This window comes from Chenopodium quinoa, unplaced genomic scaffold, assembly GCF_001683475.1.
Source record: "Chenopodium quinoa cultivar QQ74 unplaced genomic scaffold, ASM168347v1, whole genome shotgun sequence".
NCBI classification, from domain to species: Eukaryota; Viridiplantae; Streptophyta; class Magnoliopsida; order Caryophyllales; family Amaranthaceae; genus Chenopodium; species Chenopodium quinoa.
In genome coordinates, this window is record NW_018742204.1 from 21,587,383 (window position 1) to 21,608,358 (window position 20,976).

The window sequence follows — 20,976 nt, forward strand, 5'->3', positions numbered from 1 at the left end:
GTAATGTCAATTATACCCTTCAAAATGTGTATTTACATACATACCCTCATTAATATCCTTACCTTATAAAAAGTAGAAAACTACTCTTATGAATAGTGTAATGCCAATTATACCCTTCAAAATGTGTATTTACATACATACCCTCATTAATATGTACAAGCTACTTTTAATGATTAGTGTTTAGACAACTATACCCTCTAAAATATTTATTTACTTTTATGCTTTCATTAATGTTAATTATCTTGAACATTTATACTATCCACATAGTTGTTTATATATTTTCTCTTATAGTTAATTTAACTAAATTTGTGATTTAAAAGCCAAACCAAAAAAAACCTTCTAGATATGACTAGCGATGCGCGCGTTTGCTGCCCTATTCAAGAGAAAATTATAAAGAAGTTCAATGTGTCTATTATTATGTCTGATGGAGAGATTAGAGTAGTATACGAAGTACCCAAAAAAAAAATTTATTTAATTTCATCAAGAGAATAATATATACTAAGTTAGGGCCTGTTCTCATACGTTGAAATTCAGTTCAGCTTAGTTCAGTTCAGCTCAGTTCAGTTCAGTTCAGCTCCTAATTTCCTTCTCTTATAAAATATTCATTTCATTTCAGTTCAGTTCAGTTCAGCTGAGTTCAGTCAATGAGAACAAGCCTTTACTCCGTATAATGATATACTTTAAAAAAAGATCAAGGGTGAATGCATCGTATCTTAAATACCTAAACACAACTTATTTCTAATACATTTGAATGTGATGCTTTGACTGCATTGACATAGTACCAAAAAAATGAATAACTCTGGCTTATTATTGTTTTCTTTTAACAATAATTTAAGTGGATTGAACGAAATCGTAATCCCTCACACAAAATACATCTCAAATAGTCATTGAAAATTCAAAATATATAAACCATATAAAGTGCGCAACGTACAGCGTGTACTATCATGCAAGCTAGACAAATCAAACACGTAATATAAACCAAACAACGTTAAAAAGTGTTTGTGTGTTACACTATTATAGGTTCAGAGTTGATAAAGAACTTGTGTGATTTGGAGTTTTACAAAAACTATTCCTTTAAAATTCTTAGCAAATTCGAAGAGGTTCTTTCTTAGAAGGTGACAAACTGACAACCAAGTTGTTTATATTTTAGGACAAAAGATAAGCAATAACATGGTTATTGCCCCAACAACAGAAATACATTTCTTTTTCCCCACGATCTTATTACCCGACCTCCATTTCCTACCTCATCCATGACCTCATCTCTATAATAACTCTAATTTGCTTGGAAAACACTTTGTTAGTTTATTAAAATTATTATAATCATACCATTAAATCTGTTGGTACACAACTTTATTATTAATATTTTAATTATACATTAGTAAAGTTATAAGAATTTTGATACAATATGGGTATACATTATTGAGACAATCCGAACAACAATTAATGGGTAAATAGTTTTTAATTTTTATTTTAAAACGTATAAGTACTATTTCCTCCACTTTATATTAATTTTATTTTCTGTTTAGATTTTTATTTTTTATTTTTAAGACAAAATTAATTTATCTACAGACTAGTTTAATATATATGAGTACTACTTTAAATATGACTTTTATATAAATATATCCATGTACTCCGTACCTCTTACTCCTATTACATACCATTTGTATATATACTCCCTAGATGTTGCATTTATTTAGCACAATCTTATTCATACCTTCTCAAACTTAAACTTCCATCTTAAAAAAATAAACCAAGCAACTGAACCAAATTTACAAATGGAGCTAGTGTTTGTGCCAACCCCAGGAATGGGCCACCTTCTCTCCACCGTAGAGTTAACCAAGCGCATCCTCGACCGTGACCACCGTATTTCGATCGTCATCCTCATCATCAACAGCCCCACAACTTTCCAAACGCTAAACTCCTTCATCGAATCCCAATCACGTGACAATCATTACCCTACTCGCCTCACGTTCTGTTCGTTACCACCCCTCTCCAACCCTCCTAACCCCACCTCCCCCAACTTCTTCCAAACCCTCCTCGACCTCCATAAACCACTCGTTAAAACCGCTGTCGAGGACCGAGTCAAGGCCGGTTCCGGCCTTGCCGGGTTTGTCCTCGACATGTTTTGCACTAACATGATTGAAGTTGCTGACCACTTCATGGTCCCCTCGTATATTTTCTTCACTTCTGGAGTTAGTTTGTTAAATCTTGCATTTCACTTTCAAATGTTGGAAGATGATCAAGGGGTTGACACTGCAACTAAGTTCAACGACCCGAGTATCGAGTTCGATACGCCCGGGTTCGTCAACCGAGTCCCGGGGAAGGTTGTCCCTGCGGTGTTCCTCGACAAGGAAAGTGGGTCTTCCATGATTCTTAATCATACAAGGGCGTTTAAAAAATCCAAGGGTATAATCGTAAATACCTACATTGAGCTTGAAACATATGGTGTACAATCTTTGTTCGATCGAGTGGGTAAAAATGGTGTACCGGCAATTTATCCTGTGGGTCCCATCTTGGAGCTCGATACTAAGGGTCGAGGTGGGGACCGAGTTGAAAGTGAGGAGTCAATTATAAAATGGCTAGATGATCAACCTTCGTCTTCGGTAGTGTTTCTCTGCTTCGGAAGTATGGGAAGCTTCGAGGAAGATCAAGTGATGGAGATAGCTAACGGCCTAGAGAAGTCCGGACATCGGTTCTTGTGGTCCTTACGAAAACCACCACCCGAGGGTAAAGTTGGAATGCCAAGTGAGCACGAAACATTTGAGAACGTGTTACCCGAAGGCTTTCTTGACCGGACATCCGAAAGAGGTAAAGTTATAGGGTGGGCACCACAAGTGTCAATCCTAAGCCATAAGGCCGTTGGAGGGTTTGTGTCACATTGTGGTTGGAACTCGACTTTGGAGAGTTTGTGGTTCGGGGTGCCTATGGCCACGTGGCCGTTGTATGCGGAGCAACAATTGAATGCGTTCGAGCTAGTGAAGGAGCTTGGACTAGCGGTGGAGATTAGGATGGATTATCGTCGTGATTGGAAGATTAGGAAAGGAAACTTTACGGTGACCGCGGAGGAGATTGAGAATGGGGTGAAAAAGTTGATGGGTTTGGATGAGGAAACGAAGAACAAAGTGAGGGAAATGAGTGACAAAGGTAGAAATGCATTAGAAGATGGTGGTTCATCTCATAAATGGTTGGGTCAATTTATTGAAGATGTTATGAGTAACGTTGCTTAAAGTATTTGGTTTTATATGGACTGTGTACGCCATAAAGTGTTGCAAATTAATTGCATTTAATTTATTAATTAATGCGTAAATCGAGCGCTATAAAGTGTTGCATTAATTTATTAATTAATGCGTACCGATTGTTATTATTATATTTTTATTATATGTATTTGATATTAATGGTTTTTATTTATTTATTTTTAATTAGACCGTATGATTAATATTTATATACACTTATTTTTATGTTCATAACATAGTTGATATTTAGCTTATATAATTAAATAACTATTTTTTTACAAGAGATAGGTGTTTGTATCTCCTTATCATCATTATTTTATAGGAAGCAATATTGATCATATTAATATTTATTATCATATCATTTACATGTAGACTACAATATAATATTATAGTGATTGTTCATGGCGAGTTAATAAATATTAAATTAAACCGTAAATAATCATACCGTACATATACAGTAATATAACCACTTTGTAGTCACATATCGTGATATTTTAGGCATTCTTTTGGTAGGCATCAATTTTCATTGTATAAATTATTTGGTGCTTGATGTAATTAAACCAAAGGCTTTAGCCTATTAATATAATTATCTCTAGTTTATGTTAAAAAAAAAATATCGTGATATTTTTTGTAAATGATACAGAGTAGAATTTATCATTCTAGCTTAATACCAATAACTAAAGATAGAGTAGATTCTAGCTAAAAGGTACCAATAAGTAAAGATGGTGACAAGGTTTAATAAGTTATTAGGCCAAAAGGTTAGCTAGCAACTACATGGCTATCGCCCCCAACAGCAGCAATACTTTTCTTTTACCACAAGATCTTACTACCCTGCTTCCATATCCCACCTCAATACCTCATCCATGACCTCATCTCGAAAAGTCAAATTTAATTACTAATTCTTGTTATTGAAATTGTAATCGTTAAAATTGGTGATTATATTTTAACAAAGGTTACATCCTCCTTTTATTTGTGGAGCAATTTTTATAAATGACTTTTGTTTAATGCAATAATTCTAAATATGGAATCGTATGAATCTCTTTAAGCCTGTAATGATCCTCAAATTTTCTTCATTCATTTTCTTCTGCATCACTTACTTTTATACGAAGTATTAAACTATTAATTATTCATCCACTTTAAATCTTTATTTCATAATTTTTAATTTTTCAACAATATTTTAAAAAAAAAAAAAAAAAAGTAGATTAGGGTTTCTCCTTGGAAGGGTTTTTTTGATTCCCTATACGATTTCCTCTTGGGCAATGCATGGTTCGTGCAGGCGGATGCACGATCCACATGGTGCATCTCTTCCAAAAAAAAGCGGAAAGAACATTGCATAGAAATATAAAGAACATTTAGTTTAAGTGAAAGGAACATATTATAGAATTGTAAAGAACATTGTATAGAAATGTAAAGAACATTCCGTTAAAGTGCAAAGAACATGTTATAAAATTGTAAAGAACATACCGTGCAGTTAAATAATGTTCTTTATCTTCATGTTCTTTGATTGTCAGAATAATGCACTTTTATTTGCGACATATGTTAATTGTTTATTTTGAAATGTTCTTTGAATTTTGTCTTTAGATTATGGTGGTTGAATAAATATAATGTTCATTACATTATATTATCATTAAAGGTGATAAAAAATTCGAGCCAGGCTGGGCTATAACATAATAGCTCGTGTCCAAAAAACCCGGAAAATGTAGTGGGCTTTTCGGCTTTTTTTCGGGCCGAGTTTGGACTTTTTTTAACTAAAAATGCATTTTTAGGCTTGTCTAAACCCGCCCTATTTTCGGGTTGGATCGGGCCGGGCCGGGCCAAAGTTGATCACCTCTAATTATCATTTTTTAATTAATATTACGGATGTACTTTAGATTTATATAAAGAACGTGAAGTTGGATGTTTTTTTTACAAAATAGGTATATGTTCTTTATAAAACAACTATATGTTCATTACAATACAGCTATATGTGATGTTTTTTATGAAAAAACTATATGTTCTTTACAAAACAAATGTATGTTCTTTACTGAACAACGGAATGTTCATTCCGCGTTTTTAAAGAGAAAACGGATGCACGGAGCATCGTGCATCCACCTCCATAGAAAAAAAATCTCCTCTTGGGAGGGTTTTTCTAGCCTCCATTGCTAGATTTTTTCTGTGTTTTTTTAAAGTTTAATTTTCCTTCACTCTTCTCCTTTTTTTCTCCATCTTTCATCTCTATTCTTCTGATCTCAATTGTATTTTTTTGTAGGGGTTTTTACCGATGTTTGTATCGGTGGTAAGCCCCAAAAAACTTTTTAATTGCTTTCAATAAATGGATCTCATTCTTAGGATGGTGTTTATTCAATTAGGCTTATTTTTTTTGTTTGTTCGTGGGCTAAAGATCGAATATTTAGGGTTTTATCGTCTCCTAAAGTATTTAGAAGGCCATGTGATGAGTTTTTTCATCCAAACAATTACTCATTCGTAGATCACAAGTCGAATCAGTGCTAAGTTACAGATTGTATTGCTTCGTTTCGGATGAAGTTTTTATTTTTTATTTTTTATTAAGGCGATCGTTGATCGAATCTGCGATGTAACTAGTTCTAAGATGATTTGTACATATATTGGAATCTTAAATTTCATAAGTATTGTTTATAAGTATCATTTGACTATCTTTCATTAATAAAATTCTTTTTGTTCGTTCTAAAAAAAAAAAATCTTTTTGTTCTTGTCACAACAAAAAAAAAAAAAAAAAAAAAAATTGTTTCATATACCTAATTGTAGATTGATTATAGTAGTTATAAATGATCATCATTATCTTTTCTAATTACGGTTTATAATTTATACCATCGATGACTAGTCATCGTTATAATTTACAAGTAGCTCATGATGTATGAAGGAGCGAGGAGATCAAGATTATAATAGAGGTGTTAAAATACCGCCATCCAAAATTATCAAAATCGCCAATTTTTTTTTTTTTTTTTTTTTTTTTTTTTTTTTTTTTTATGCAAATGAGGCTAAAGCCAAAGAAAAGAAAAAACAAAAAAACCGCCAATATTTAGTGTGAATGGACAACCATGTTCTTAGTACTTCACTACTATCTTCCCTCTTGCCATCAATCATTAACACCTTGCCACCACCACCCTAATTGACGACCACCACCACCACCACCACCCCTACCACACTAACCGGCGACCCACCACCTTCCCTCCTTTTTAAAAAAAAAAAAAAATTCAGGCAATTGCGGTAACCAAAGCCAAAAATCAATTACTGCGTAAACGGAGCTTAAAATCGGTTACCGTGCATGATAACCGAAGCTCAAAAACGGTTATCGTGCATGGTAATCGGTTTTGGGCTCCAGTTATTACCATAGAATCAGTTAAGGTGCACGGTAACCGGAGCCCAAAACCGGTTGTCGTGTGAGGTAAGTTGGTAACCGGTTTTGGGCTTCAGTTACCACGCACGGTAACCGGTTTTGGGCTCCGGTTACCACAGTTGCCTGAAATAAAAAAAATATCACCTTCACGCCGGCTAGGGAAGGTGGTGGGTTGTCATAGAGGGGGGTGTGGTAGGTCGTCGGTCAAAAGGGGTTGTGATCGCTGGTTGGAAGGGGTTGTGGGTTGCCGGGAGGATGAAGGGATGGTGAAGTAGTAAGGGTATGATTGTCCTTACACACCAAATGTTATCGGTGGTGATCATTTTTATTGACGGTGTTTAAAACACTTATAATTTTGTTCTTGTCAAAAAAAAAAATTATAATTTTGTTGTGTGGACGGATCCCATCAACGTACACTTGGACCATTCAGGGCCGTTTCTTAGATTTCGGTGGCCCGGGGCAAAAACATAAATTGGGGCCCTATTTCACATATACTATATAAAATTTTAAGAAAATTGGGTATGCAAAATGAAAATACATATTTTATTATGATTAATAATTTAAAAACATCAAATTTCATAAAACATTGAAATTACATTCCCGTAACTCTCGTTGAAATAATTACACCAGCCGAACCATTCAAACCAAGTATCCAACCAATCAATTTGATTTTTTTTCCCCAAATTTTGTAATATTTGAATGAAAGTAGTTATAAAGTTTAAGAAAAATATAATTTAATACAAATAAGAGAACTTGATGAATAAAGTCATGTATGCACCATTCAAAAAAAAAAGTAGGGTATGCAAAGAGAATTATATATAATTAGATAAATCCCCGTTAAAAATTGAAGAGTAAAAAGACCGTTTGTTTTAGTTTTCATCTTCAATTGAATCGAGAAAGAGAAGAAATTTAACTAATTGAAAATTGTAATGAGATACATTTTGAAAAATAAAATTACCAAAAACGGGGATACAATTAAAATTAATGACAATTTTTTTTTGTTAATCAAATTCACTTAGGAAAGTGAATAATTTGGGCAAAGAATTAGAGAAGAAATACGTTGACAAAAAATGTCATTTGATATTTTGGAATTCTATGGCACTATTGTAGTGTTGTATAGTACACATTTTTTGTTTTCTTTATTTCTTTTTTCTTAAAAATATATATACATAGTATTATTTAGTACGAAGTATATTTTTCTGGGACCTTGTATCATACTAAAGCTGGACTTTTTAATAAGGGGTCCAGGGCAGCCCCAGCTGCCCTCCCCTTGCTACGGCCCTGGGACCATTTCGGGGATTAGCCCACTATCAATACTGGGGACTTTTCTTCAAAAAAAAAAAAAAAACTTGGGGACTTGGGATTGTCTTGAGTTTTGATTGTGAACTCTTTTAGAATTTGTCTTTTTCACGTAACAAGCTAAGACAATTCAAAAGTTATCCCCACTATTCTACCACGTATATAACTGACTACATTAAAATTTTTGTTTTTATTTTTTTTATTAGTATTAATTTTGATTTTAATTTTTTTTACACGTATGTATTATAAGAAAAAACATCATGCAAAATATTGTTATGATATAACTTTTCATTATATCAATTACTTTCACAATAATTTTTACTTGTACTATTTATAATTAGGGTGAAACTAGTGTATTAACATTTTTAACAAGTACATTGTAATTTTTAAATTTAGCGATAAAAAATATTGTTTAGTATAAACCCAAAATATACGATATTTAGTGATTGAAGCGATTTTACTAGATATATGATGAATTTGGATCTCAAGTCAACAAGATTTTATTTGGGGAAATTTTGACTTATATTTTTAAAAATGATTTTCATAGATTAAAAATTGACTAATGGAGATTAAATCTTTTTTCCTAACTTGAATTAACTCCTCATACCTGACCAATTTCCAATTCCTTTAATTTTGAACTTTTTGAATAGTCCGATTTTTATTATTTATTTATTTATTTATTTATTTTTTTTTAACTTAGGCCAATGCTCCTCAAATTTTCAATTTTGTCGGCTTAATACATTTGACCAATTGTCTTATCTGTTATTTTTGTGGGTTTAATATATTTGAGTTTGTATAATATCTTAGAAAATTTAACCTATTATAGAAAATTCTCATATTTGTATTATATCCGTACATCACACGAAAGCTAATCTAGTATCTTAAAAAATTTAAGCAATTATATATCTACGTACTACCTCCGTTACATATTATTTTCAACGATTTGACATAAAGTAGAGAGAAAATGTCTAGTCGTCGCAAATAATATGTAACAGAGGTAGTAATTCGTATCATATATACCCATCACGTGGCATTTGTTTAATACACTTCTTCTTCCTATCTTCTCACTAATCACTTTACTAATCCATCTTTAAAAAATTAAATGGAGTTGGTGCTTATACCAACACCAGGAATGGGCCACCTTCTCTCCGCCGTAGAGTTAGCCAAGCGCATCCTTGACCGCGACCACCGCATTTCGATCCTCATCCTCATCTTAAACATCCCCATGAATTCCCAAATGCTCAATTCCTTCATCAACTCCCAATCACGTGACAACCATTACCCTACTCGCCTCACCTTCTCTTCATTGCCACCCCTCTCAAACCCTCCAGACCCCACCTCCCCTAACTACTTCCAAACTCTCATTAGCCTTCATAAACCACTCGTTAAAACCGCTGTCGAGGACAAAGTCAAGGCCGGTAGCCTTGCCGGGTTTGTCCTCGACATGTTTTGCACTACCATGATTGAAGTTGCTGACCACTTCATGGTCCCCTCGTATATTTTCTTTACTTGCGGAGCAAGTATGTTAAATCTTTTATTTCATTTCTTTGTGTTGGAAGATGATCAAGAGGTTGACATCGCTGCTAAACTCAACGAACCGGGTATCGAATTGGATGTACCCGGGTTCATTAACCGTCTCCCCGGGAAAGTTGTCCCTGAAGGTTTAGTCAGCAAGGAATTTGGGTCTTCTTCTAGGTTTTTTGATCACTTTAAGAAGTTTAAAAAATCCAAGGGTATAATAGTAAATACGTTCACTGAACTTGAAACGTTTGGTGTACAATATTTGTTTGATCAAGCGAGTAAGGATGGTGTGCCGGCAATTTATCCTGTGGGCCCCATCTTGGAGCTCGATACTAAGGGCCGAGGTGGGCACCGAGGTGATGATGAGGAGTCTATTATAAAATGGCTAGATGATCAACCTCCATCTTCGGTGGTGTTTCTCTGCTTCGGGAGCATGGGCAGCTTCGATGAAGATCAAGTAATTGAGATAGCTAACGGCCTAGAGAAGTCCAGATATCGGTTCTTGTGGTCCTTACGAAGACCACCAATCGAGGGTGAACTTGAACTACCAAGTGAGAATGAAATATTTGAGGAAGCATTACCTAAGGGCTTTCTAGACCGTACGGAAGAAAGAGGGAAAATTATAGGGTGGGCACCACAAGTCTCGATCCTAAGCCATAAGGCTGTAGGAGGGTTCGTGTCACATTGTGGTTGGAACTCGATACTAGAGAGTTTGTGGTTTGGGGTGCCTATGGCTACGTGGCCGTTGCACTCAGAGCAGCAATTGAACGCTTTCGAGCTAGTGAAGGAGCTTGGACTAGCGGTGGAGATAAGGATTGATTATCGACGTGATTGGAAGACTAAGAAAGGAAACATTAAGGTGACCGCGGAGGAGATCGAGAATGGGGTGAAAAAGTTGATGAGTTTGGATGAGGGGACCAAGAGCAAAGTAAGGGAAATGAGTGACAAAAGTAGAGATGCATTAGAAGATGGTGGTTTATCTCATAAAAGGTTGGGTCAATTTATTGAAGATGTTTTGAATAATGTTGCTTAAAGTATTTGGTTTATATGGACTATACGTCATAAAGTGTTGCAAACTGATTGCATTTGTTAATGTATTCTAAGCTTTGACTTACTACTTAATGTAACGTGATCTATCTATGTTATGTACTGTATCATATCATTTACATGTACTTGGTATCTGATTATATATTTATAGGGTTTTTTTAATTTTTTTTTTTTTTTTTAATAATGACTATATATTTATAGTGATTGTTGAGTTATTGTTGTAGGGTCCTGGCGAGTTAATAAATGGTAAAAAAATATATAAATATAGTAATATAAGCATTTTGTAGTCACATAGGGTGATATTTTTGTAAATGATAACATTATAGCTAAAATTAAAGTACAAACAAAATAAGATGGCCTACTTTAATTAAATTAGGCCAAAAGATTAACTAGCAACTACGTGATTATCGACTCAACATCAGCAATATATACCTTTTGTTTTCCCCTAGATCTTATTACCCTTCCATTTCCCACCTCATCCATGACCTCATCCCTGGAAGTAAAATTTAATTAGAAAACACTTAGGGCATGTTCTCATTGACTGAACTCAACTGAATTGAACTGAATATTTTATAAGAGAAGAAAATTAGGAACTGAACTGAGCTGAGCTGAACTGAACTGAGCTAAACTGAACTAAACTGAACTAAATTTCAACGTAAGAGAACAAGCCCTTAATGTTCGTTTTATTGAAATTGCAATCATTAACATTTGAAAATTACAATATATTATAGTAAAGGTTACAACCTTTAATTTGTTTATATAAGGGTCTATTCTAATTTATTGAACTGAGCTGAGCTGAGCTGAACTGAACTAAATAGACTTGAAATAAATTGTTTATGAGAGAAGGAACTCAAAAATTAAACTGAGCTAAGCTGAATTAAGCGGAGCTGATCTGAACTATACTGAAATTAAGCTGAAGAGAACAGACTTTAAGTGCAATAATTTTCATAAATGACTTTTATTTAGAGCAATAGTTTTAAAATGGGAAACCTATAATCTTTTTTTTTTTTTTTTTTTTGCCTATAATCCTCATTTTTTTTCCTACTGAAAAAAAAGAGGAAGGAGTATAAAATATTAATACACTCTGTTCCATAATACCTAATCATAGAGTATAACTAGTCTTTTGACCCGTTCGATGCACGGGTTGTTACTTAGGTTATTTTTCTTGAAAAGTATCGGTGTTGTTGTGGAATTTAGTTAGGTATATATACATATACTTCATCCGTTTTCTTTTACTTGCAACACTTCCCTAAAAAGGAAATGTCACAATACTTGCAACACACTATAAAAGGAAAGTTACTTTAGGGAAAAACTATACTATATCCCTTATTTAAAGCACATGGCCCACTAAATTACACTCCTAACAACCACTCATCTTATTTTAAAGTTTATTATATCATGTAAACCCCACCTTTCTTAATTATCGCACTAAAGGGTGTTTTGCATTTAAAAGAAAACGGAGGAAGTATATTGCAGGGCATGAAATGACACATTGGTTTAAGTTATATTTAAGGGTCTGTTCTCATTGACTGAACTCAGCTGAACTGAACTGAATTGAGCTGAACTAAGCTGAGCTGAGATGAGCTGAACTGAACTGAACTGAATTGAATTGAAATGAATATTTTATAAGAGAAGGAAATTAGGAGCCGAACTGAACTGAACTGAACTGAACTTCAACATAAGAGAACAGGCCCTAAGTTTAGAAGATGAAAAGACTTTTTTATTGTTAATGTAATGAACACTAATTAGTTTAACTTTATTTTTTTATATTGAATATGAAACACTTGATTTTCTTACTTAAATTTGTAAGTTTTAGAATGCATAAAGATTAAAGACTCAAACATTATATATATATTTTTTAAATTACAATGGGAATTTAAAAAGAAAGGATTAAGAGTGGTGACATGTGGCATATGAGTGATTATGGTGACATGTGGCTTAGTATAGATTTGTGGTTTGTGTTTTTAAATACTAAGTATAGATATAGATATAGATATAGATTATAGTAGTTGTAAATGACCATCATTATCATTACTAATCTATAATCTATAATCTATAATTATAACTAAAATAGAAACCGCTTACATCATTATTGTACACATGTCAATTTTTCATGAAAAAATTTCCCTCCAAAATTGTTTATGACATCATTTTTCTCATATTTTTCTCCTTCCAAATTTAATATTGGGAAAATAATTTTTAATAAATAAATTAAAGTGTGAACATCAATTAACCAAAAACGTATTAGTGATCTCTTTCAGAAACCCTCATTTTGTAATTTAATTATTTTATACTATATTGAATTTATTTATTTATTTATTATTTTTTTATATTTAAAATCGTGCATAGCACGAGGGCTAATCTAGTTACGATTTATAATTTGCACCATCCATAATTTAGTCATCGTTATCATATACAAGTAGCTCACGATGTATGAAGGAGAGGAGATCAAGATTATAATTTTGTTTGTGTGGACGGATCCCATCCACGTACACTTGGACCATTTCGGGTATTTAGCCCCATCTCTAGTGCGGCATGGGCAACTAAGCCTACTTTTTTAAAAATTTGTCTTTTTTAAGTAACAAGACAATTGAGAAGTTGTTTCCAAGAAACTTAAGAAGTTCTATTCTATAATGCAGTAATACATTACACTTTTTTCATTATTATATTCACATTGATTATGATTTTTTTTTTTTACAAGTTTATATTATAATAAAAATAATCATGAATAAAATTGTTGTGATATAAAGTTTCATTATATCAATTATTTTCAAAATAATTTTTACTACTCTAATATTTACTAGTACTTATTTATAGTTAGAGTCAAATTAGCGTATTAACAAGTATGTAAAGTTTTAATGTTGAAACAAAGATACAAATAGTATTCGGTACAATAAAAGTATATACTACAACAAATCGAATAACATAAACAGTAACAGTAACAATTTTATTTTTAGTTGTTAAACAAAGATAGTAACAATTACTCCATATTAACTACAAAATGTGAAGTATATATTAGTCTAGTAAGTATATGTTTTTAAATTTATTAATTTGTACATAAATAGTACAGTCAAATTTATAACCATAAAGTCATACCACTTTCTAAATTTTACTTCCTACATAAGTACAAAGTATTATATATACCCCTCCTTGTAACATTATTTGTTTAATATACAATACAACTATACAATTACTATCTTCTTGACTTGTTCCTATCTTTTCACTACTATACTGCACTCCATCTGAAATACAATGGAGCTGGTGTTTGTACCAACACCAGGAATGGGCCACCTTCTCTCCGCCGTAGAATTAGCCAAGCGCATCCTCGACCGCGACCACCGCATTTCAATCCTCATCCTCATCTTCAACATCCCCATGACTTCCCACATGCTAAACTCCTTCATCGAATCCCAATCACGTGACAATCATTACCCTACTCGCCTCACGTTCTGTTCGTTACCACCCCTCTCTAACCCTCCTGACTCCACCTCCCCCAACTTCTTCATCACCCTAATCAGCCTCCATAAACCACTCGTTCAAACCGCTGTCGAGGACAAAGTCAAGGCCGGCAGCCTTGCCGGGTTTGTCCTCGACATGTTTTGCACTACCATGATTGAAGTTGCCGATCACTTCATGGTCCCCTCGTATATTTTCTTTGCTTCCGGAGCTAGTATGTTAAATATTGTATTTCACTTCCTTATGTTGGAAGATGATCAAGGCATTGACGTCGCTGCTAAACTCGACGACCCGGATATCGAGTTCGATGCACCCGGCTTTGTTAACCGGGTCCCCGGAAAAGTTGTCCCTGAAGGGATAGTCAGCAAGGAAATTGGGTCTTTCAGGTTTCTTGATCAATCAAGGGAGTTTAAAAAATCCAAGGGTATAATAGTAAATACGTTCACTGAGCTTGAAACGTTTGGTCTACAACCTTTGTTCGATCAAGTGAGTAAGCATGGTATGCTGGAAATTTATCCAGTGGGTCCCATCTTGGAGCTTGATACGAAGGACCGAGGTGGGCACCGAGGTGATGATGGGGAGTCTATTATAAGATGGCTAGATGATCAACCTTTATCTTCGGTAGTGTTTCTCTGCTTTGGGAGCATGGGATGTTTCGATGAAGATCAAGTGATGGAGATAGCTAACGGCCTAGAGAAGTCCGGACACCGGTTCTTGTGGTCCTTACGAAAACCACCACCCAAGGATAAACTTGAAATGCCAAGTGAGCATGATACATTTGAGAACGTATTACCCGAAGGCTTTCTAGACCGTGTGGCCGAAAGAGGGAAAATTATAGGATGGGCACCACAAGTCTCAATCCTAGGCCATAAGGCCGTAGGAGGGTTTGTGTCACATTGTGGTTGGAACTCGACATTGGAGAGTTTGTGGTTTGGGGTGCCTATGGCTACGTGGCCGATGTATGCAGAGCAACAATTGAATGCATTCGAGCTAGTGAAGGAGCTTGGACTAGCGGTGGAGATAAGGATTGATTATCGAAGTGATTGGAAGACTAGGAAAGGAAACTATACTGTGACCGCGGAGGAGATTGAGAATGGGGTGAAGAAGTTGATGAGTTTGGATGAGGAGACCAAGAACAAAGTAAGGGAGATGAGTGACAAAAGTAGAAGTGCATTAGAAGATGGTGGTTCATCTCATAAAAGGCTGGGTCAATTTATTGAAGATGTTTTGAGTAATGTTGCTTAAAGTCTCGTGTGTAGTTATCTATTTATTATAATTTGTTGTATTTGGTTGTTATTTAGGTTCAATTTATTAAGTCGTATGTATTCTATTATTATTAAATTAAAGTTTTTTTTTTTTTTTTTTAAAAAAAAAATAGAAATATTAGCAACAACGCAATCTACTTATGAAGGTGAATGTTAAGAAAATACGTATTCTAATTTCTATTTTTTTTTTTAATTATTATTATTATTTTATTTTTGGATGTGGAAGTGGGCAAAGCCTAACAAAGAAAACGTAGTAGCATTTTTGTTGTTATTTTGTGTCGTGATGTTTGTATACATGCATGCGTTACATTAAAGGAGATAGTAATGTAACATACTTTTACTTTTCATTTATTTGTTTGTTTCTTGTTTGAAGTATATGGTTGTAACTTGCAAGCAAAATGTAATCTAGAAGGTCTTATTTTCCGTGGCACAGATTTGCACTCCGCACTTGTGAACACCTCCGCCGAATTATCTTTTTGGAGCATCTCATAGAATGATACTATATTATATATTACTATCCTTTTCATCAATTAACTAGCTAATAATTTAATACAGTATACTGTATTACTATTAGAAGGTTTTTTCATCCATTATAATATGGTGGATGATTGGATGTGGATTTGTGTATTCAGATATTGGGAAATAATCTTTTGGCATACATCCTTTGTGTAATCGTGTTAAAATATAATTGTCACATTTGTCTTTTATAAAGGTCAAATCTTGTAAATTAAACTTTGATTGCAATTCGGCCATTAACATACTAGTTTTTACCTATGTAAATGCACAAATTTATAAAGGTAGTTTTTCACAAAATGTCCATTAAAAAAAATAGATTTTAGTAGTCGATGCATCTCATATATTTATACCGTAGACAGTTATATAAATGTTGCGCAACTAATTTATGATAGAGGTGTATCAAACTTAATGCAATCACTAAATTATTATGTGCTTTAAAATATAAAAGGAGTAGTTTGTTGGAAAGAATAGGTATCTTCAAGATGGAAATAAAAAATAAATAAAAAAAAATAAAGAATAATAGACTAACAAAACAAGGAAAACGAATATAATGATATGAGTATATTAACAGAATAAGAAAGTTTTAAAATAAATAAATAAATAAATAAATAAATAGAATAAGAAATGGGATTGGCAGATTAATATAATAACTTCCAAAAAAAAATATACGATCTAACTAACAACAATAATCCTTGGAGAATTGATAGGAGATGAAACAAGACTAATTCTTTAAGAAGAATGTGTCACTATCCAAGCATATATGTATATATACAAGTACTAATCACAAATTCACGATACAAAATATTATGAAAATGCCGAAGGCCGAGCTAGTGTTAGTCCCAACCCCAGGGACTGGCCACTTAGTCTCAGCCGTCGAATTCGCCAAGCTCGTCATCAAAAATGACAAGCGCATCTCAATCTTAGTTATAGTCTTTCACATGCCAATGCATAATTCCGCCACCATCGATGCCTATATCGAGTCTCAATCCCATGAAGTCGATTCCGACTACATTACGTTCCTTACACTACCGCCTTTGTCAAGCCCACCGGATCCTGCTTCTAGCGGCTTCTTCAGTGCAATCATCGACCTTCAAAAGCCTCTCATCAAGCAAGCCGTTAAGGATCGGTCTAGAAAACCGGCTGCATTCGTGTTTGATCTCATGTGTGTCAACTTTATCGACATTGCTAAGGAGCTTCAAGTCCCTTCTTATGTGTACTTTACTGCGGGTGCATCACTTTTGAATCTCATGTTTTATCTCCAAGAACGTTTCGATGAAAAGGGTGTTTGTATTGGTTCCGAATTTAGTTACTCGGATGATGTCGAGTTAGACCTACCAGGGTTTAAGAACCGGGTGCCGGCTAAAGCATTGCCTATGTTGCTTTTCGATAAGGATAGTGAGTGTCCAACTTTTTTCGACGATTTAACTCGGAAGTTTCGAGAAACTAAGGGAATACTAGTCAATACTTTCACGGAGTTGGAACCCGGTCTTATTCGAAGTTTGCATGATCATGACAAGATTCCAACAGTTTACCCCATCGGTCCTATTCTAGCCCTCGAGGAAAATAGTCGTGGCGGTCCAAGGGAGGATGATCGAGCCTCGATCATGAGGTGGTTGGACGAGCAACCTACTTCCTCGGTGGTGTTCCTATGCTTTGGTAGCATGGGAAGCTTCGACGAGGAGCAAGTAAAGGAGATAGCAAATGGGTTAGACCGGTCCGGCCATCGTTTCTTGTGGTCGTTACGTAGGCCATATTCTGAGAGTAAGCATGTGCTTCCTAGTGAAAATGAGACCTTCGATGATGCCCTCCCTCAAGGGTTCTTGGATCGGACGGCCCATCGAGGGAAAATAATCGGGTGGGCCCCACAAGTTCATGTGCTCGCTCATCGAGCTATAGGTGGGTTCGTGTCTCATTGTGGATGGAACTCGGTACTAGAAGGCATGTGGTTCGGAGTCCCGATTGCCACATGGCCGATGTACTCGGAGCAACAGCTAAATGCATTTGAACTAGTAAAAGAATTTGAAGTTGCTGTTGAGATTAGGATGGATTATCAAAGGAATTTGATGAAAAAAGTTGCAAATTTTACGGTAACAGCTGATGAGGTGGAAAATGGTGTGAGGAAATTGATGAGTTTGAATGAGTCAATGAAGGGTAGAATACATGAGATGAGGAACAAAAGTAGGAAGGTTTTAGAATGTGGTGGATCTTCTCATACTTGGTTGACTCGATTTATTGGAGAAGTTTTAGAAAGTGTAGCCATCAATTAAGAAAAAAAATACAGTTAAATAGTAGACTATTAAGTAGTAGTTGAGTTTTGTACTAGTCTTAAATAATTTACGTTTTTTTTTTTTTTTTTTTTTTTTCCTACGGATAAATCTAGTCTAAAACTATAGCACTATTATTTTAATGTATCACTTTTTTGCTAGAGGAGAATAATCTAATATGTTAACTTATAGAATGTGTCCCATTTGTGATTTGTCAACTACAATTTTTTAGGAGACTTTGAACTTTTACTCTTAAAAGCTAACCATGATTTATATATAGAGAAATAAAAATGTTATCTCATTTTTTTTTTAAAAAAAAAAGAAAAAAAAGTACTTAAACTATAGTATGATCAGTGTGTATATACGTAGATACTCCCTATAACTATGATATTAATCAATTGTAAACCACTGCAATAGTAAAACAATATGGCACACTAAATAATGCATTTATAATTTTATATATATAAATATATTAGCCCTGCTTTCAAAGAATCTTGTACTGTGGCCTAGCTAAGCCATGACCAAATCATGACCCAAATTAATATATATTTTAATCCAAGTATTAATCGTATTATATATTTAGCACTAACATATAATTAACCTCATACTTCTACCACCACATACTTTCGTTATTGCTTGCTAGCTTAGGAAATAGCAATACTCATCAAAGAATTCCGAAAACATGTCAGAAACTAATCTTATTGTTATGGTTCCAAACCCAGCAATGGGCCATTTACCCTCAACCGTGGAGCTAGCCAAGCTCCTTGTCGAACAAGACCAACGCATTTCAATCCTACTCGTAATCCTCCATTCCCCAATCTTTAGCTCCTCGAAGGCCATCGATGCTTATATAGAGTCTCAATCCCGTGAAACTGACACGAACCAAATCACCTTTGTTACTCTCCCACCTTTCTCTACACCTGATCATACTTCTCCTAACTTCTTCAGCACCATCATCGAGACAAAAAAGCCTCTTGTCAAGAAGGCGATCGAGGATCAAGGTACAAAACCCTCCGCCTTTGTCCTCGATATGTTATATGTCTCGATGATGGATGTTGCTAATGAACTTGATGTCCCTTCTTATTTTTACTTCACCTCTGGGGCTAACCTCTTAAGCCTACAATTTTATGTTCAATCTCTTTATGATGATGAGGGGGTTGATGTGATTTTCAATGAGTTTGCTGATCCCGATACCGAGTTTAAGAACCGAGTTCCGGTCAAAGTGTTGCCTTGGTTTGGTGTTGTCGATAAAGAAAGTGAATGGCTTAAATTGATTCTTAATATGCCTTGAATTAGTCGAATGTTTAGAAAATCTAAGGGTATTCTCGTCAATACATTTATGGATCTTGAATCGCATGTGATTCGAGTTTTGCTTGATCAGGGTAAGACTAAAATTCCTCCCATTTATCCTGTGGGGCCCATTCTATCTCTCGACGGAAAGAGCCAGCAGGGAGATCAAGATCAAGACTCAATCATGGCGTGGCTAGATGAGCAGCCTTTATCCTCGGTCGTGTTTCTATGCTTCGGGAGCATGGGAGGCTTCGAGGCAGACCAGGTTCGAGAGATAGCCAACGGATTAGATCAATCTGGGTATCGATTCTTATGGTCCCTACCACGGTCGGCTCCAAAGGGCGACCTAGGGAGTTCAATCGAAAATGACAACCTTAACGAGGTCTTGCCTAAAGGCTTCGTGGACCGAACGGCCCATAGAGGAAAAATAGTTAAGTGGGTTTCAAAAGTTCAAATCTTGGCCCATAAAGCTATCGGAGGATTTGTGACACATTGTGGGTGGAACTCGATTTTAGAAAGTGTATGGTTTGGTGTCCCAATGGCTACGTGGCCGTTGTACTCAGAGCAACAGTTGAATGCTTTCGAATTGGTGAAGGAGTTAGGATTGGCCGTAGAGATTAGTATAGATTATCGGCTAAATTTCGGGATAGGTAAGGGAAATTATTTGGTGACGGCTGAGGAGGTAGAAAATGGTGTGAAAAGGGTAATGAATATCGATGATGAAATAAGGGGAAAAGTGCGAGATATTAGAAATCTAAGTAGGAAGGCTCTGAAAGTTGGTGGATCTTCTAATCACAATTTGGGTCGCTTTATTGAAGAGGTCTTGCATATTTAGTACAATAGTAGAGTTTGTTAGATCTTCAGGATGGAGTCATTAAATAAAATTAATTGGTTGACCATATGTAGACTAGAGTACATCACTCTAAAAGACTAAAATCATTTCTACGATCTGTTCTTATGTGATGTAGTTTGACAATTATATGTATTATCGCTTTTGTGATTTATACATCAGAATAATAATTGTTGCAATAAAACACTGTCATAATAACTATTTTTATTATAATTCATTGTTTTTATTTGTTGAGAATAAAATATATTGATACATTTTTAAATTTATTTATTGGCAAACGCTGTAAATGAAATGACTTAAATGAAATGTAATTGCAGAAGAAGTATTTTACTTACTCCAATACTTTATTTATTTGTCCTATTGTTTTTTCCACAATTGTTGTACACTATATATGTAATTAAATTATCCTAAAATACATATTACAAAAAATTATATATAAAAAAAAAACATACTTAACTTGCAATATTTGGGATTAATTGAACTAAATTTTCCTGAGTAGAAATAAAATGAACAGAATGGTCTGAGTCAGAGTTTGATAGTCCCTTCAATAATATCTAGCTTCTTACTCTAAATTCTAATAAAAAAATTGAAGTTAAAGAAGGACAACATAAAAACAATGAACTATTTTCTTTGGTCTATAAATATTACAAATTAGGATGCACATAATTGGTTACGAACACCAGCATGCATACAAACTGAATATAGAACAATATTCTCAAAATAAGGGACACCAGCATGATATTTTATCAAACTTTTTGCTAATATTATCTAAATTAAAAATACGAAAAAAATATACTTCGTATGATAAAAATTATTTAAATAAAAAAAACTTAGTCTGAAAATATTTTAATTTTAAAAAACTCAATTTGCAATAAACTAC

General features: G+C 34.3%; 4 protein-coding genes and 1 pseudogene across 4 annotated transcripts; all 5 read left to right on the forward strand.

The window, feature by feature from the left end:
* The first annotated feature begins 1,599 nt into the window (after positions 1–1,599).
* LOC110723289 (anthocyanidin 3-O-glucosyltransferase 2-like) lies at positions 1,600–3,361 on the forward strand. Its single transcript, XM_021902638.1, has one exon. The coding sequence runs from the start codon at positions 1,776–1,778 to the stop codon at positions 3,225–3,227; it is 1,452 nt and encodes a 483-aa protein (XP_021758330.1). The 5' UTR covers positions 1,600–1,775; the 3' UTR covers positions 3,228–3,361.
* A 5,220-nt stretch (positions 3,362–8,581) lies between these two features.
* Positions 8,582–10,601, forward strand: LOC110723299 (anthocyanidin 3-O-glucosyltransferase 6-like). The gene has a single exon (XM_021902651.1). It carries the CDS (start codon positions 8,990–8,992, stop codon positions 10,439–10,441), a length of 1,452 nt encoding a protein of 483 aa, XP_021758343.1. The 5' UTR covers positions 8,582–8,989; the 3' UTR covers positions 10,442–10,601.
* A 2,901-nt stretch (positions 10,602–13,502) lies between these two features.
* Positions 13,503–15,267, forward strand: LOC110723308 (anthocyanidin 3-O-glucosyltransferase 2-like). The gene has a single exon (XM_021902662.1). The coding sequence runs from the start codon at positions 13,708–13,710 to the stop codon at positions 15,154–15,156; it is 1,449 nt and encodes a 482-aa protein (XP_021758354.1). The 5' UTR covers positions 13,503–13,707; the 3' UTR covers positions 15,157–15,267.
* Positions 15,268–16,480: 1,213 nt separating this feature from the next.
* Positions 16,481–18,073, forward strand: LOC110723318 (anthocyanidin 3-O-glucosyltransferase 2-like). The gene has a single exon (XM_021902670.1). The coding sequence runs from the start codon at positions 16,499–16,501 to the stop codon at positions 17,957–17,959; it is 1,461 nt and encodes a 486-aa protein (XP_021758362.1). The 5' UTR covers positions 16,481–16,498; the 3' UTR covers positions 17,960–18,073.
* A 378-nt stretch (positions 18,074–18,451) lies between these two features.
* LOC110723327 lies at positions 18,452–20,281 on the forward strand (annotated as a pseudogene).
* Positions 20,282–20,976: the final 695 nt, after the last annotated feature.